The 16,957-nt window shown below is 38.1% G+C and overlaps 1 protein-coding gene across 1 annotated transcript; it reads right to left on the bottom strand.

Annotated features, from left to right (window-relative positions):
- Positions 1–4,769: 4,769 nt before the first annotated feature.
- LOC102106832 (granzyme A) lies at positions 4,770–9,778 on the bottom strand. Its single transcript, XM_005531155.3, has 5 exons — positions 9,666–9,778; positions 8,827–8,971; positions 7,086–7,224; positions 6,163–6,435; positions 4,770–5,460 (listed from the first exon to the last, which is right to left on the bottom strand). The coding sequence occupies exons 1-5, from the start codon at positions 9,721–9,723 to the stop codon at positions 5,302–5,304; spliced, it is 774 nt and encodes a 257-aa protein (XP_005531212.1). The 5' UTR covers positions 9,724–9,778; the 3' UTR covers positions 4,770–5,301.
- Between the last annotated feature and the right edge of the window lie 7,179 nt (positions 9,779–16,957).

Consider the following 16,957-nt stretch of genomic DNA (forward strand, 5'->3'; position numbering starts at 1 on the left):
TTTTGCACATATTTTATTTTATAGGTCACAAAGGGAGAGTCTTGCATATAACCCTGAGCCCAGCTCAGAACAGTCTCATTTTTGTTGCAGTGTATGGGATGTCTTGTCTGTGAAAATAACATGGGTCTGGGGAGAGCATGCACAGCAACAATGCTTTTTAACAACAGATATTTGAGCTCATTCTTGTGACTTTTTTTTCTTGAAAGCCAGTGATTAATGTATTCAGCCCATTCAATAATTCAAAATATGTGTCTTCCTTCCAATAGAAACATGGCAAAAAATAGTAAAATTTATTTAAGAGAGCAAAATTTTCTTGGTCTGTTATGTGAAATGTTAGTAGTTTGTTTTACCCTAAAGGAAAAATATTCTAACTCTGTAGAATAATGTCATGTATATTTTCATTAAATTAGCAAACATGGAAGGAATCTGACCTGTGTAAAGTGCCAGCATAAAGTGTTAGGTCCTGCTTTTAGTTTTGATTTTTGCAATAAATTTTACATTATTTCAGCATCCCCATTGGTAACCATGTATTGATGTATATTGCCTTGAATCATTCAGAGACTATGATGAGCAGAGACCAGTTCAGGGGTCTGTATTGTTTCATGTATCACATAAATTGTTGTATGGAATCTATCTAAATGCTTTTAGAGTTCTAGGTTAAATATGTAACTAAATATAAATTATTTATAGGGAATTGTTAATTGTTTTCAGAATGGTAATGATAACTAGCATAATTAGGAAACGATCTTTACTGGATTTTTAATTGTTTCCTTTCCTTAAACCTACCCACTATGTTTGACAATGACTGAAAATGCAAACAATTCCATAACAATTCTATTATTATGTAACCAACTAATTAAGAATTCAGAAGGACATAGATGAAGGAGCATGCTGTTTGGGCCAAACACAATTATTAGTTCATTTCTTAAGGGTACCAGTTAAGTTCTGGTTGGCAGCAAACAGTGCAGCTATCACCGTATTATGAATTTTATTTAATGCTCACAAGGACAAAACCCCTTGGACTTTAACATATATTTGCCCTGCAAGACTTGTATACTGCCAACAGCTAAGTAAAGATGTCAGGATTGGTCCTCAAAAGCTATTCAGACACAGATCAGTAGTGCTTAATCAGTGTGTTCTGCCTACAGACACCTTTGGAGCTTTTCTTTTATTGTGAGGAATGATCACAGGCAAGGGGCAAGGATTCATTCTTGCAATTTTATATTAAAAGCCCTCTGAGCTCAGAAACTTGAATTGTTTGGATTCCTTTCTCTTATTTTCTTTCACAAATGAAAATTTATTTAGAATATTTCCTGTAGCTGGGGAAGAATAGGATATTAGGGGAGTAGAGCAGTGCCAGTCCATGGAAAATTACACTGTGGTGAAATGCATGAAAAGAGAGAGACAGGGGCATAAGTTATCTCTGTAAATGAATGCAAAACCATCATGTCTTTCATTCTCATGGTTTTTAAAACCTCATCTTCTGCTGTTCACAAGTCATGTGGTTGCTAACTTTAGCTTTGGGAGGTTGAGACAACTCATCTGTTTTACTTAGTAAGAGCTTGCAATAAACCTGCTATTCAGCTACTGGGTTCTCACATCAACTCATGTGATCTTCAAAGCAGATTAGAAAATGGCAATATTGGTTTTCAGTTGAGAAACTGCTACCAAGAAGCCGATGTCTAAATATGGGAAATAACTTATACTGTGAGTGTCTTCTATCAAATATGAACAAGTTTGTTTCTGGAGATTTTATCAGACAATTAGAATCTGGTTTAAATACTCAAAATAATATTTTAAATAATTTGAAAGGTTTTAGGAATATAAAAACATTTTTCCCCATTTGGAATGTTAAAAAATTGGTAGAATTAGTCTCTTTGCTCATGCTTTTTTTTTATTTGCCCAGAGATTCTCTCTTTTCTTTGGCAGCACCTAAATGATATTTATATCATTTATATTCAGTATAAGAGGAAGTGTATGACAAAAGATGGGATGCTGTAGTGTGGAAGGACCTGACCAATACTGAAACCATGCATATTTTGCTGGATGCTGAAGCATCAAAATAAGAAAGTACATGTTTTTCAGCCCAAGAACTGCTCATATCTTAGTTACTTATTGCTCATTGTTAACTAGTCAAGCTCTACTGCCCCTGATGTATTTTAGCATAATATCTAAAAGTGGGAGAAGCCACTGATTTCAAAAGCCCATAAATACGAGAGGACCTTGTTTATGTGACCTGTAGGTCTGTTATGTGACCATGTCTGACAAGATATCTAAGTGTGCATCCCAGACTGTAACTAATCTGGAGTGAAATCAATTGTACACTGTAGTGTTTTTTTTAATGAATGTGCAGAGCATGAAACTGCTGAAAGCTGACCATTTTCTTGCATAGATGCCTCATTCTGCCCATGCAGATGTCTTAACATATGAAGTCTTGGTCAAAATTTGAAATCCTGATTTTTCCCCCTGTAGAATATGTCATTCTTTTAGCTCATTGCCAGTTACATGCCTGCTATGTTGTTCAGGCCCAGGATGAGACAGAAACCAGAACACATTTCTAATAAGTCAACTTGTTCTGCATCTGTTGTCTGTATGTACTGAAGGCTGAGTCTCCAGGGATGGCACAGAGGTTTAAGAAATTTAAGTTGATCAAAATCAGATCTTCGTCCCTACAGCCCTGAGCAAGGTGGAGCACTGTACAATATATAGAATCCAAAATTCCAGGTCAAAAATACCTTTTACCTGAAGAAAAATTTCATTGCTCCTACAGTGTGTGTGTCTTTCCTCTCAGTTATATCAATATGACAAAACAATTGTCAGGAATTCAATGACCATGGAATCCATTTGTTCCCACACTTAAAAGCACTAAGTCCAGCAGACAGTGCCCTGTTCTGCCCCTGTATGATCTGACTTGGTGCTGCCTAAGTATATGTTGCGTGAGTTTTTGTAATGCAGTTTATATCTGTTACTTCCCTCCAATTATCTCATATGGCCAGACTGAGAAGAAAACAATGACATCAAATTATCATAGCATTTTTCTTAGCTAGTGTGGGCTCCATTCCATAGTGAGGAAACTCTGTAGTGAATGGGTTCATATCATGCCTGTTGAACAGAGACCTCCCCATCTAGAGGAAAATTCTGTTCTCTCTTGCTCATGCTTCTTCTTTTTTCTACAGGTTTACGTTATTGGCAGTAGTGACAGAGGCTGGAATTTTGTTTTTACCACGTAAGTCCAATTCCACAGGCTTATTTTGTACAATTAACTTAAAACATCCATGTAAAAACATACCTTTCTAAAGTATTTTGGGGCAGGTCCTAAATTTCAAGGTAGAAGAGGAAGGCTGCACATCTTTCTGTTGCATGTTTCTTCATGCATTACAAATTTCTCTTTGGTTAGAACCTCTCCTTCCTGATCTCTAAGGTTCTCAACACTTGGTTCAGAGCACCCATCTGGAAAATGGAGAAGTACTGAATTACAGGATTTCAGGGGCATTTTCCACTGACAAGGGTGCTGTTTGTGACTTTTGGGGAAGAAGAAAACTCAGGCCGAAGAGAAAGAAGAATGATGAAATAATGCAACAGCAAGATGAAAGAAAGGCGATGAAATTATGAGCAAAGGAATGAAGACTAATGTATGGGAACAGTGAAAAGCCCTAGATGTGCTACAGTTTGGTGAGGATATTTTTGTATCCTGAAGGTTTTTAGAATTAGTTTTTGTCTAAGCAGGGGTGTGGTAGTTTGCAAGAATAAAAAGTCTGAATTTACTTATTTTCTTTGTGTTTAAAGATAGAATCAAGTCACTGCTTTGGGTGTTGGTAGCAGTCAGTGAGTGAAATTCTCCTCTCAGTTTCACTGATGGAATCTTATTTATCTGAGAATCTTTTTCTCTGCTCCTGCTTTGCTTATGTGTTTGTGTGTCCCTTTGTGCGCATATTTTCTATGTTCAGCCCAAGAATGAGAAAAAAATTTAGAAATAAAAATAGGAATATGGAAAACCCTGACTGTGTAATGTTTTGTAGCAAAAAGAAAAAAAGATGTTTTTCATCATCAAAAATTCCAGTAAAGATCCCTGTAGTTTAGGCCTCCATTTTTACCCTTCCTTACTTCTCTGTGAGAAAACTACTGTCTCTTCTAAAGGAGATCAGGTAAAGATAGTTGTGTAGAAAAGTTTTAGTTTGTGCTTTCTCATTGTAAGTGGTGTTTAATTGCTCAGCATGGACAGAGCAACAATATTTAAATTAAAGCAATTTCAAAATTTCTCCACCCTTGAATGTTCTCTTCTTTCTCTTAGCTAATGCCTGTCTCCAAATAAAAGCCTCTTGAAGCAAAACAAAATAAGTCCAAGCCCTTTCTGGGGTGCTCACAGCATTGAAAATGCCCAAGTATCTTAATATAGAGGCAGGCAGAAACATTTTTCACAACAGGTCTATTTGCTGCTTGACAAATGCTTGTTGAAGCACTCAAAAATTTCACTGCATGTCTGAAACAGCAGAACTGTCATCATAAAATTACGAGTGCTTTTTATTATCGAGAGTGCTTTATCATATTGACCTGTAACAGTTCCTGTAATTTCTCTGAAGCGTGGGTTTTCAGATGATTTTTTAAACACAATGCTGCTTATTTTGGTATGTTTTGCAAACATAACATGTACGGAACATTACACAGGTAGTAAACAGATCCTACAGATAGTACATAGACTATCTCTACTACCAGAGACAGAGCTTTCCACATAAATAGCCAGCTGAAAGCAGCCTTTATTAATTTCTGCCATTTCTTTATTAATTGTGAAGTACATAAAGGAATAAAATCTAGAGGTTTCAAATACATGACAGTTAGAAAATTAATACTTATGTCCCACAGTTGCTGAAATGTAATTTTCTGAAGCTTAGCAGTCCACTACACCTATAAAACCATGAGCTTTGCTGCAGAGAAACTAAGTTTTTTAGGTGTCTGTGCTTGTACCTAGTATTCCACCAACTTCCAGGGTTTTTGCAGAAGTCCATGTACAGAAGAGAGCTGTATATACTCAACATGCAGTGAGGGCCCAAAAAAGGATTGGGCTCTTGATCTGAAATACCAATGCATGTAGAGCTCAGTGTGAACTACAGGGATGTTGGAATTCTCAGTCCCAAATATCCCAAATGACTACATGGCTAACAACATAAGCTATAAATGCTGTCCTAGCATAACTACATCAAGCTGCCAAAACTCAGTGTGAGAATACCTCTTTTACCACACTGATGAAGCTGTTTCCAAAAGCCCATTTCAATTACACAAATCACATGGCCCAAACCCAATCCATTAGGCCCCCCCTATGGTTTTCCTTATCCACTCAAGGTATCGCTTTGTGAGTCGAGTGTAGACACCTGGGCCATCAGCCTTGCCACAGCTCTTTGGCTTCCCAAACGAAGTGATGCCTCTCATCACATTGTTACATCTCAAAGGTCCACCAGAGTCCCCCTAGAATAAGGGAAAATATTGACATTCAAATTAACAAAAGCTAAAAAATGTTTCTTTTACATAAATTTTCACTAGTTAGGTGGAGAAAATAAAAATGCAGCCAGTGTTATTAGGGATTATTTTTTCCTCCTTGGAAATTAATATTAACAACAGCAAAACAAATGAAAAAAAGGTTTCATAGATTTCAATCTAATCTTTGAAGTGTGTGTAATGTGGAATTAATCTAGCTCAGTGCTAAGGAAGAATTAGTCTTTTTGGAAATGAAGAAAAAAAGCTGAAAACTTTCCTCATGGAAAGTGTAAGTCTCCAGAGACTGATACCTTTTCTTGGATAACTTTTTAAATGCAATATTTAAATCTTCTAAAATGTGGTAGTTCTTACACAGTTGAACTTGGGACTCTGCCAAAATGCTTTTTATCTCCAAAACTTATTCCAAAGTCTTCTGACATCAAAGAAGTTGTTCCACTGAGGTTAGCTACTTGAGAATGGGCCCATAAGGTGTTTCATGGACATTTTAGTATTAAACTTATTGAAGATGAGGACAGCTATCTGCCATGCCTGAGGATACAGCTGCAGTATCAAAAGGCTGCAAAGGTGAATTTACCCATCTCCAGTAGAGACAGAGATTGTAAATGTATAATGCTAGTACATTGTATTATATTTTTATTATACAATTTATGCAGTCATAGTAAATGTACTTACATTACATGAGTCCTTTTCTCCATTCGTAGCCCCTGCACATATCATGTTCTCTGTTATGACAGGTTTGCCATTATAATGTTTTTTATTGTTGCAGATTTCCCTCCTGATGACAGTGATATTGACTTCCATCAGGGCAGTAGGCAATGTGTATGGATAACTGGTAGTTGTACCCCATCCTGCTACTGAGCACACTGTTCCTGGTTTGGGATCATCATCTGAGGTAGGCAGGGGGATTGGTTGCACAGCTTTATTAAATTTTGCTCTTCCCTGAAGCTGTAGAAGATATGTAAAACTGGTATTATGGACCAGAGTCTAACAGAGTCCCTTGCATATTAACCATTGGATCTCTCCCATAATAGTAATTAATGCAAGCCCTTTTTGAGATTCCTCAATTCTTTATGGGAGTTTTTTATGTCATTAATGTGAGAATGAGGAAAATTAGTATTATTTGTCTCATGAAAGCCCACTTACCTTCTGCTGATGTATTACCTTTAAAAAACATCTTATTTTGCTTCTCTATCTCTCAGACCATTTAGAAGACAAAATAACAGTAATTACTGAGGCTGGCAAAATTGAGGATGAAAATAGCCAGACATTTTTAATTAGAATTCTTTTTCAGACAGAACATTAGTGCTTTTAACCAAATGTTTTGTCTGCATGAATCTTTATTCTTTTATGGAAAAGCCAAAAACTGAAATATCTTGATCAACGTCCAGAATTTGTCTACTAGCCGTGGAAAACATCACAGGAATTGTTGATTGCCTTAGTTACCAATTCCCCAGGCTGCTAGGTTAGCAGACCAGACTATATCACCCCAGAAAAAAACCCACCAGAAACTCCCTTGGCTCATCTCCTCCACAAGCAGGAAGAAAATAGTTCAATGTAGGAGATGTATATTCCACAAATGATATATAAGTATGTACCTGCAGCAGCATAATGTCATTTTCCTTGGTACTGGGGTTGTAGCATGGATAACGAATGCATTTTGCAATTTGAAAAGTCTGCTGTTCTTTTTCACTTTTTTTCAATGAATGGGCTCCAAGAATAACTTTGCTTTTTTCCCTGAGGAGAGGACCACATAGTTAACAGGATTCACTTTGATGTAACTGTAATTTTTTGCTGGTTAGTGGGGTGCTGCTACAGTCTCTTTTCTTGTGCCTGAAAAGCAGCAGTAATTTAGAAATACCTAAAAGATGACCCTGTTCATACAACAGCTGAAAGAAAAAAAGTGACTGAGTGGATCAAGATTCATGCTATCTTATTTTGATTTTTCCCAGGAGCACAGAAAGGTTTCAGATACTCTGATAGACTCTGGGTCTATCCCCATTGTTTCCTTTTGGGAACTGAATGAGTGGTGGATGCATCAGATTTGCTGTGGGTACTTATCTCACCAACTGTGCTGTAATTTGTGCTGAAAATTTAGGAAAATAGGTAAGAACATTGTTAGTTCAAAGATATCCTAACTGTATCGAAATGTACCATTGCTTTGCTCTAACAGATTTCAACATTTTCTGAATCCATGTGAGACACGGCTCATTCCCCTTCTCTAGGTTTTCCTGCAATTTCCTGCACCTACAAGATCCTGCAGGGGTGTCAGAGTTGTGCCTGCTGCAGCTCTCTGACAGACACACCAGCAGTCTAGCACTCCTTGCCCAAACAGGCCAAGCAGACATTACTAAATGACCACAGGTACAGCTGGTTTTGGGCAAACAATGCATCCTACAGTTGAATGGGAGAATATTCTTGAAGCAGATGTGTATGTGTGTATGTTGTATTCATGTCTTATTGTGGAAAACACAACCCTGGGAAATTGGTCGCTCCTTTCCTTCATCTATTGAGAGCTGTCTGCTGGTGTGTCTGTCAGAGAGCCGCAGCAGGCACAACTCTGACACTCTTTGTAGTAGGTCCCACATATCTCCTTGTCTGGACAAGGACAGGACAGATGGATACATTTCTCTGAAGTCTGCAGCGTCCAGTGGCTCACTGGACTTGGTTAGGCTGTTGACAGAGCCTGAGTGAGGTCTGGCTCAGCAGCAGCTTCACTCCTCCCAACAAAAGCAAGTAGGGGTGGGATGTGGAATTCAAAACTCCTTGCCTTGGTGAAGGGCTCAGTAGAGCCAAATATCCATTTGCATCTTGATTTGGGCACTAGAAGAAAGAATAGCTGGCAAGCTAACATATGAAGTAAGGCAGAGATCTCTCAGTGTCTCCTGTCACCTGTTTGGAGGACTTTTGTTCCTGTGTTAACCACATGCTGTCTCCTTCTGTGGTGAACCGTGTATCTCTTGCAGAATAAAATGACAGGAATTTATTTTTGTTCTTAGAGCATCAGTTTAGACTGGACAGTCCTCTCATCTAGTCTCCAGCTTGACTGAGAAACAAGGATAAAACTTTCCCCCAAATTGACTGTTTCAGAGTCACTATTCAATGCTTGCATGAAGCTAGAAGTTTTAAAATATCTTCTCTGAAACAGTGGAGATCAATATACCTTGTTATATTTTTTTTATTCACTATAACAAATTCGCTGATAGAACCTATAAAGCACAGCAATCAGAACATGATCATGGTCATGATACATGGACAAAGAGATACTAACTCTTCTGCCTGAAAAGAGATACCAAATACTCACTAAGGACTATCTCTGAATCAGAGTTAAGAACTTACACTTTACAATGTGCAGCTGTTAACACCCAGTTTTCCTTGATTAAAGCTCCTCCACAAGAAACTCCTCTTGGTCCCTTGATTTGGGCCATAAATGGTCTAGAGTGTGGTTTTACTTCTTTTCCTCCAATGATATCTGCACACAAACCTAAAAAAGTAAGCCACAAGACAGACAGGTGGGCTAACAAATACTGTAAGACACTCTGAGTCTCCTAGAAAACACGTCTGTTGTAATTAGAAAGCATACAGACACACAAATGTGCACATATGTCACAATGATGGTCTTCTGAGTAGAATTTAAAAACTGCTCAGCAGAATAACTTCATTACATTTCAATAATACTGAAATGAGATCAGTGGGGTGAGCTTGGGCAAAAATCCCACCAAAGTTTTGTTGTTTTCACACAGATTTATTTTCCTGAAGATTACTGATACGGTTAAGTTCTTGGCTTTCATTGTGAGTAACAACCTCAGATCAGCCATATCTTAAATACTGCACATGGAAACTGGACTATATGGTGTAAGTCACATTATGTGGATCTGTTTTTCAGAAGAGAAGATCAAGCAGTTAATGTGTATGTATGGCTCTGGAGAGAAAGAGCAGATAATCATTATATACTATACTCAGAACTCCTCCAAACAGCTTGGACTTCATGGAGCTTTAATTAAGAGTACACATTCAGAAATTATTTTGTTTGTGTTAAAGATCAAGCAATGGAGAGGAGCTAATTACAAGAATTCAAATAATAATTGTGACTACTTCCTTTACATTAGTACATGTTGGCTTAGCTAGAATTCTGCACATCAGCTCTTACCTTCAAAAGTATTAAATTGTGTACTTACCTCCATGAATTACCAGAATGACAACAGCAAAGGTGTACCAAGTGAGGAATGCACCCATGATTTCTGTCTGATGTTTCTCCTTATTCACTGTTTAATATACCTCTATGAATCTATCTATATAAATACATAAATGAAGAGGATGTGGGTTGTGTTTTTCCTCTTAAGGGTGTTTGACATCTGTAACCACGACAGAGACAGAAACCCTCCCTAACGACAAACCTTACAGCAGAAATGTTAGTAAGAGTTTGCGTCATCTGCTGTGGTGTGAAGACAGGCTCTCTGTGTTCTCTCAATAGCATTCACAGAGAACTGATGTGTGCATGTGAAACACAGTGGCACTCAGCTCACATAGATTTAGGCTGATTCAGTTGTCCACATGAAGTTGAACAGTTTCATTCCACACACCTCAGGAGGCTTCCAGGTCAGACATGAATTCCAGTCCATTCCCCAATAATGAAATATGTGTTCTGCTTAGGGCCAAGGAATCTGATGTTTTCTCATTTCAGGATCTGATCCTATCTCATTAGCTTTAGACTGGCTGAGCACTCATACAGCACTGAGTGTGGTTTCATGGCCTATAGCTAAGGGTATAATGATATTTAAAGTGTCTTGAGGTATTTTTGGTCTAGTGCAGAAGGCCATCAGACTTCTAAAGATGCAGATTTGCCAGCCCTGTGTACATGTCTGAAAAGCCCACAGTGTCTCAAATGTGACTAAATGCTGAGTTTTAGGCAACTGAATTGAGTCCTGAAAACTCAGGGTGGTTGGGCACTGGAACAGGCTCCCAAGGGCAGTGGTCATATCACCAAGCCTGACAGAGCTCAAGACGTGTTTGGACAATGCTCTCAGGCACAGGGTGTGATTTTTGGGGTGTGCAGAGCCAGGATGTGGGCTTCAATAGTCCTTGTCTGAGTTTCTTCCAACTCAGATATTCTATGATTCTGTGAATAAATAATATCTGGAGCCTTGTAAACGCACAGTTTCTCCTTTGCAAAGATACACCCAAATAATAAAAATAACTTGCATCAATGTTAAATAATTTGGAGTATCAATTATCCTATAACCTAACTAGTGAATTGTCACTGTCACACAGACTGGAAGGTTTCTTGAAGTCTTGAGCCTCACAACAGGCAACCTGCAGAAAGGAGCCCTGCAATGAGGAGCTTGCAGAAATCATCTGGGTTCTAGCTGTATCATATCTTGGGCTCAGTTGGCCCAGCACCATGTGAGTTTCACCTGTAGAAGACCTTGCTAAATTTGCTGTTGCTCTCCCTTTGGGACAAAGGATAATTTGGCAATTTTTCTGAAGGAGGAAGGTGTAGATCTAATTTTAGAGACTGTGGAGCTCTTTGTCACTGATGTGTCTTTGTTGAGATGCAGTCACCTATGTAACACTGTGACAACTCCATGCACTGCTAAAGCTTACCAAGATTAAAATTTCTTTAATTTTTCTCCTCATTACTAGCACAACCCCCATAATTATCATCACTTTGTAGCACTGGTGTTCTTTTTTACAGTGTTCTCCTGAGCACAATACCACCAGGTATCATAGGTACAATTCTTTCTTTTATCAATTACAATTATTTGACAAAGTCTGATTTTATGGTACTTTAATTAGCACTCTTACCATATTGAAGATGTTTCCAGACTGGACTATGCAGAGACATGGTCAGGAGCAAAAATCTTATGAGCAAAAATCCTGTATGCTTAGACATGCTTAAACTTGTAGCACTACAATAATTGATGCTTGGATGGTCCTATGTGAGGTGAAATGGCCGGTAAAAAGAGGTTTGGTATGTATCATCCTATGTTTGCCTGATCTGTTTTCAAGGAAAATCTATTTGAAAGACATGGCATAAAACATTATCAAATGTTCCTAGATGTTTTCCAGGTAAATAGATAAATCTATAAGTAAATAGGTAAATAATCTATGCCTTGTATCTAAAACCAAATCTTCTCTAGCCTATTTTGACTTTTTAAAATTTCTAGTTGTGCTTCTATTTACTTCTAAATCATACTTCTAAAGATACTGTTTTCTAAAAATCCATAGGTACTAGCTTCTTTAAAAATCCCCTCCAATTCTAAGAGATCCATTGACATTGATAATTAGAATTAGAAATATGCAGTCTAAACTATTCAGTATCAATTGATGACTTTCTGTGCAAGTTCCTAAATGACCTCTCTGACTATCTGTAAAATCATACTAATGGTATGGGTATTAAAGATCAGATTGATATGCATGTAACCAGCACCAGTTTTGTACCCAAATGCTTTGTCAGAGAGTTTCTTCATCTCGTAATTTACATTGTCAATGCTGAAAATTTGAATTTTAGGGTGTACAATTATTTGGCTGGGCTCCTTTGGTTATGGTAATAAGTTAATTTATGGTGAAGTTTGGATACCATTGGCCTTTTGCAAGTAAAGGGAAACCCCAAAGCAAAGCTTCCTTCTCAAGTCAAATTATTTTATTAGGTCCTCTGTTGCATACTCAATTGGTCTTAGAGAGGAGTGAGGTATTGTAAGCAAAACACTCCATCCTTTCTCCTTATGGTGGTCACAAAGCAGAGCCACTCACTTGGCAGAAGCCACTGCCTGAGTAAAAGAACCAGGACTATATGTAGTGCTATTTCCAGCCTTTGGGGAAGTTTCCTATGGGCTTTAGGCTCATGGGTCAGTGGATCACTTCCAGCTCTGTCCATTACTGTGCTGAGGTCTTCTATCCCTTTTCTTTTACTCTGTCATTTTGACCATTTTCCTTCTGTAGTGACTGTGTTCTGTTTTCCTTCATGCTGCTTTCTTTGGTGCTTGAGGTGAGCATCAGACGTCATTTTAGGACATTGGTTCAGGAGACCAATTGAAACAATTTAAACTGTGCCTCTAAACTTTCCAGGCTTGCTGCTGCTGAGTTCAGGCAGTTTCACCTCAGCTGAAGGGCTGTTTTCTTGGGCTGGGAAGGGAGGGCAGGGCCATGGTGCAGAGCTGGCAGCTGCCAGGAGCACAGCAAGGCAGAGCTGCCACACTGTCCTCTGTCTTCTCCTTGGGCTGCCCCATCTCCAATCCCAGTGTGCCTGGACACACCCCTTAGTGGCTGGGAGACAGATTCCCAGGGACTTGCTGGGGAAAGGTCAGAACATATGCTGGGGCATACCTGTTTTATTTTCTCCTCTGGTACCAGTGCCTCATGATACTTACCTGGTTGTCTTTTCTGCCTCAGCTATTCACTTAGTGTCCCCTGTTCCTGTTTATTTGTTATGTGATATCAGCAGAAAATGTAGTAGCACAGAAATGCAAGTAGATGTAGTAAACTCAGGGAGTCCTCAAAAGCTTGCAGCAAATCCTCATTCCTCCTATGATGTTGATAGTACTTGGCAAGAAGAATCCAGCATTAGATATTATGCTCTGGAAACACAAACCTTCTCCTGTTTGGCCAGAACATGAATCTGTTTCCTATTCTTTCTCTTTTGCTGCTTTCCAGTGCAGCTAATTATTGGGAGGGCAAAACCATAAAGAACAAACATACTTATGCCTTTAGGACTCTCTTTGCAGAGACTACCTGTGGGTAATCTCCAGTGGGTGAAGAATTCTGCGATTAGATGGAGAATGGAGAATGACTTTGGAGGAACAGGAGCTGGCTCTTTTAAGAGCTGAAAAATTCTAATAGTAATTTGTTTTCTTTTAAAAGAGTTTTGGAAGAGTCTTCTGAAACATGAATCCTGTTACATTGTGCCGCACTGTGTGCATGTTTTCAAATTGGGTTCTAACTAATAAGATTCTGTGGCATAAAAATAAACATTTCAACGTAACAATCTCATTCAACAGTGAGATTGAGATTAAGAGCTGCCATTCTGTAGTTCTTGAATAAAAATGAGAGCTAATTATATTGGGATATTTCAGGTTCTTTCTAAAGATACTGAAAATGGTAGCAAGTTTTGTAACTTCTTCCCACAAAGGCAGACTGGGCTTTTTGTAGTGGTTTACTAGCAAGGCATGCAAAACATGCATGCAGACACAGAGGTCTAAAATACGGAAATGTCTCTCTCACCAGTTTATCCTTTTTGTGTGACCACAGATTAGATTTTTTTTTTTTTTTTGCTTTTGGCACTTCCAGGGTCTAGGGTTTTCTGTATCTGAAAGCTGCACCCCCCCCCAATTATTTTTAACAAAATACAAATTGCTTTGTCTTACATGTGTGTGGCTGGCCTTGGCTTGTCTTTCAGATCCCTTATATATTTCCTTCATATTCCTTAGCTTATAAAATAAGAGATGTTTGACAGTTCTCAGTGGCTCTTGCTAATTTACGTATGAATATTTTTCAGTGTTTCAACCAAAGATGTTACCTGGGCAGTGGAATTCTGTGGAGAAATTGCTGGCTGCTGATGTACCTGATGTATCTTGGTCCACGGGAGTGACTTTTGTACTCTATGCACCCTGATTTTACTCAGGAGCAACTTTTGAACTCTACATGTCCTGATTATTCCTTCATACTGGTATTCTCTGAAGACTTTTCAGGTGGCCCATGCATCCATTTTCCCATTTTTTTTCACCAGCTTAAAGGTGGCCCATTTAATTCTTGTCACTTTTTTTGTTTGTTCGTTTGTTTGTTTTTTATTTTAATCCAAAAGTGTATTGAATATCCTGCCATATCTAGGTTTTATTCAGGGTATAGATTTTATTCAGGTTTTATTAGAAGATTCAAGTCAGGTCTTAAAGAAATTGGAAGAGAGAAATCAATCTGCAGTAAATAATACAATATTAATGATGTAAAGGGAAATTTCAAGAGAGGGAGCTATTAATAAAAACTTTTAAACCCATTTCCTGTAAGGGACATTTAAATACAAAAGAGTGAATGGCAATTTACCACTTCTATCAGCTAATAGCAGCAGCTATATCACCTGGAAACTCTTCTGCTGTCTTGCTCTCTTTAGTTGCTGTTACTCTACTGACAAGATTTGAGTACTCACCTAAGAGTAAAAATATTCAAATTCCCAATTCCTCTGGATAATGCATGATATAATTGCACTTCTGTTGCACTTCAGGTGTCTGCATGGACTTTGTTGGAGGACATGAAGTGCATCCTCACTCCTGAGCTTATATGGCTGCCATCCAGCACAAGAATTTGGGTGTTATTTTGTGGAGGAACTATTGTGAAAAAATTGGTTTTGAGAGCAGCACATTGTGAGTAAGTATCTTAAAATGGGGCAACTTTAATTCTTCATTGATGTGAGGCATGGCATGCAATGAAATAATGCATCTTTCTATAAGAAAGATGAGTATTGATTTTTCAATAAATTGTAAAAAGCAGCTCTCTCACTAAAATGATCCTGGAACTTGTCATTAGGTTTTTAGTTGTTGCAAATTACTGATTTGCATTGCAGAGCTACCTATGTTAGTCAGATCCTTCCGAAGTTACAGCATAAATACTGTGCTGTTAAAAGACCAAATTAATTCTTTATGCATGTGAAACACCAATGTCTTAGAGAAGGGAATATGTCCCAAAGTTTTTTAAACAAATCTTACCTGCGTGCCCAGAACTAAGCCTCGAAATACCCTGAGAGATGAAGTTGAAGTAGATGGGGACATTATTCCTCTCATTTTGACTGGCCTGGGCTCACAAACCCAGAATGTCACTCATGTGACAGGGAACCTTGTCCTTTTGACAAGTTTAATGTGTGAGCAGAAATGCCTCTTCCCCAGGTGAAGCGCTCCGAGGTCAGCGCTGCTGTTGAACAGCTGGCTCAAGGTAAGGGGGACATCTACTGTTCACATTAGGAAGTAAAATGCCCTGTTTTTCTTAAAATGTTCCCTCAATTGTATTTTAGTTCTGCAATTTTTCCTTTTAATTTTGACTATCTGAGAGGAAACCAGTTATAATAAAAATGTGCAAACCAGACCTTCCTAAACACAGTGTGGGCAGGTTGGCCAGACTTCTATGAGTTAGTCTGAAATAGAGGACACAGCTCCTTCTAAGTTAATTTGACTTTAACTATTTTTCAGCTGAATAATTTTTGGTTGTAAGGACAGAAATATTAATTCCTAACATTCTCTGTTTTTCCAATTTACAAAACAAAACCAATCTTCCTTTTTGGAAGGGACTTTTTAATGGGATCTAGAGTCTCTAATTCTTCAGTCAATATGCCAGAGATATGCAGTGTCAGGTACACTTATAAAAATTCAAATTTGTTAGCTGTTCAGTGGAAAAGGCACTGTCTGTCTCTGATCCCGTGGAGAATGTGCTCTGGTCACTGATTTGGGTTTCTAACAGCACATCATTTTGGGCTGACTTTAAGTCTTTGTCACTGAAACAAGCTGAACCAGTCTGGTTTCCTTCTCCTAAGCTGTAAGACAGTGCTCACACAAAACCCACCAACACCTGTTCTATGCCTGGTGCAATTGCAGTGCAGGTAAAACTTCCTAACTAATGGATCTCATGTGATAATCATGTCTGAAACAAATTTTTTCTTAGGCAAAACAGCATGAATTCAGCAACATGAATTTCTGCGTGGCCTGTGAACCACCTGTTAGAGTGACAGAGATGGAGTTTTGAGAGACATGTCATTCTCTCTGAGGAAGAAGTGGACTTTGGAAATAAAATGAGAAATTTTTTGACTTCCTACTGCCTTTGCAGCTATTTTCACAGACAAATTTTCACATTTAAATAAATTGATTGTATCTTCCAGTGAGATATGCATCTTGAATGAAGAAAATAGTTCTTTTATAGTTAGTATTGATAAATTATTTGTTCTGTTTTGAATAAATTTTCCTATTTGTAGTGAGATTATGTTCTGAAAATGAAGCACAGGAAACTGGCAGTATGTGTTCTGCAACATCAAATTATTGGGCTGCATTAAGTTTAGCAGGGCAAAATGAGGAAAGACAAATGTTAATAAATACATTTCTGATGATACTTATAGAGATTGGAACAGAGTGGAATTTACTAGCTGCTTAACTCTAATGTTTATTAGCAGGAAGTAAACATATAACTCTTTGAATTTCAGCATTCTCCTTTTTTTACAGTATTCACTACTGAATGTCTTGGGTTAGGCAACACACGTCCTTCTTCCTTAATGTGCTGAATCCTGTGTTTAGAAAATTAAAGACAAAAACCAGATTAATATTAAAGATACTTTAGCAGAGCATCTACCTGTATGCATAATTCACAGAATAAGTGCTGAGTACTGAAGTGTGTTCTGACGTGCTAATGACATCAGCAAAGTTTCAGTACTTTGCAGGATTAGGTCATAAATCCAAAGGCAACCTTTCAGAGATTAAGGAAAGCATCAGTAGCAGCAGTC

Source organism: Pseudopodoces humilis, chromosome 4, assembly GCF_049639895.1.
Source record: "Pseudopodoces humilis isolate 2021_Gansu_Grassland_sample_001 chromosome 4, ASM4963989v1, whole genome shotgun sequence".
Classification (NCBI taxonomy): Eukaryota; Metazoa; Chordata; class Aves; order Passeriformes; family Paridae; genus Pseudopodoces; species Pseudopodoces humilis.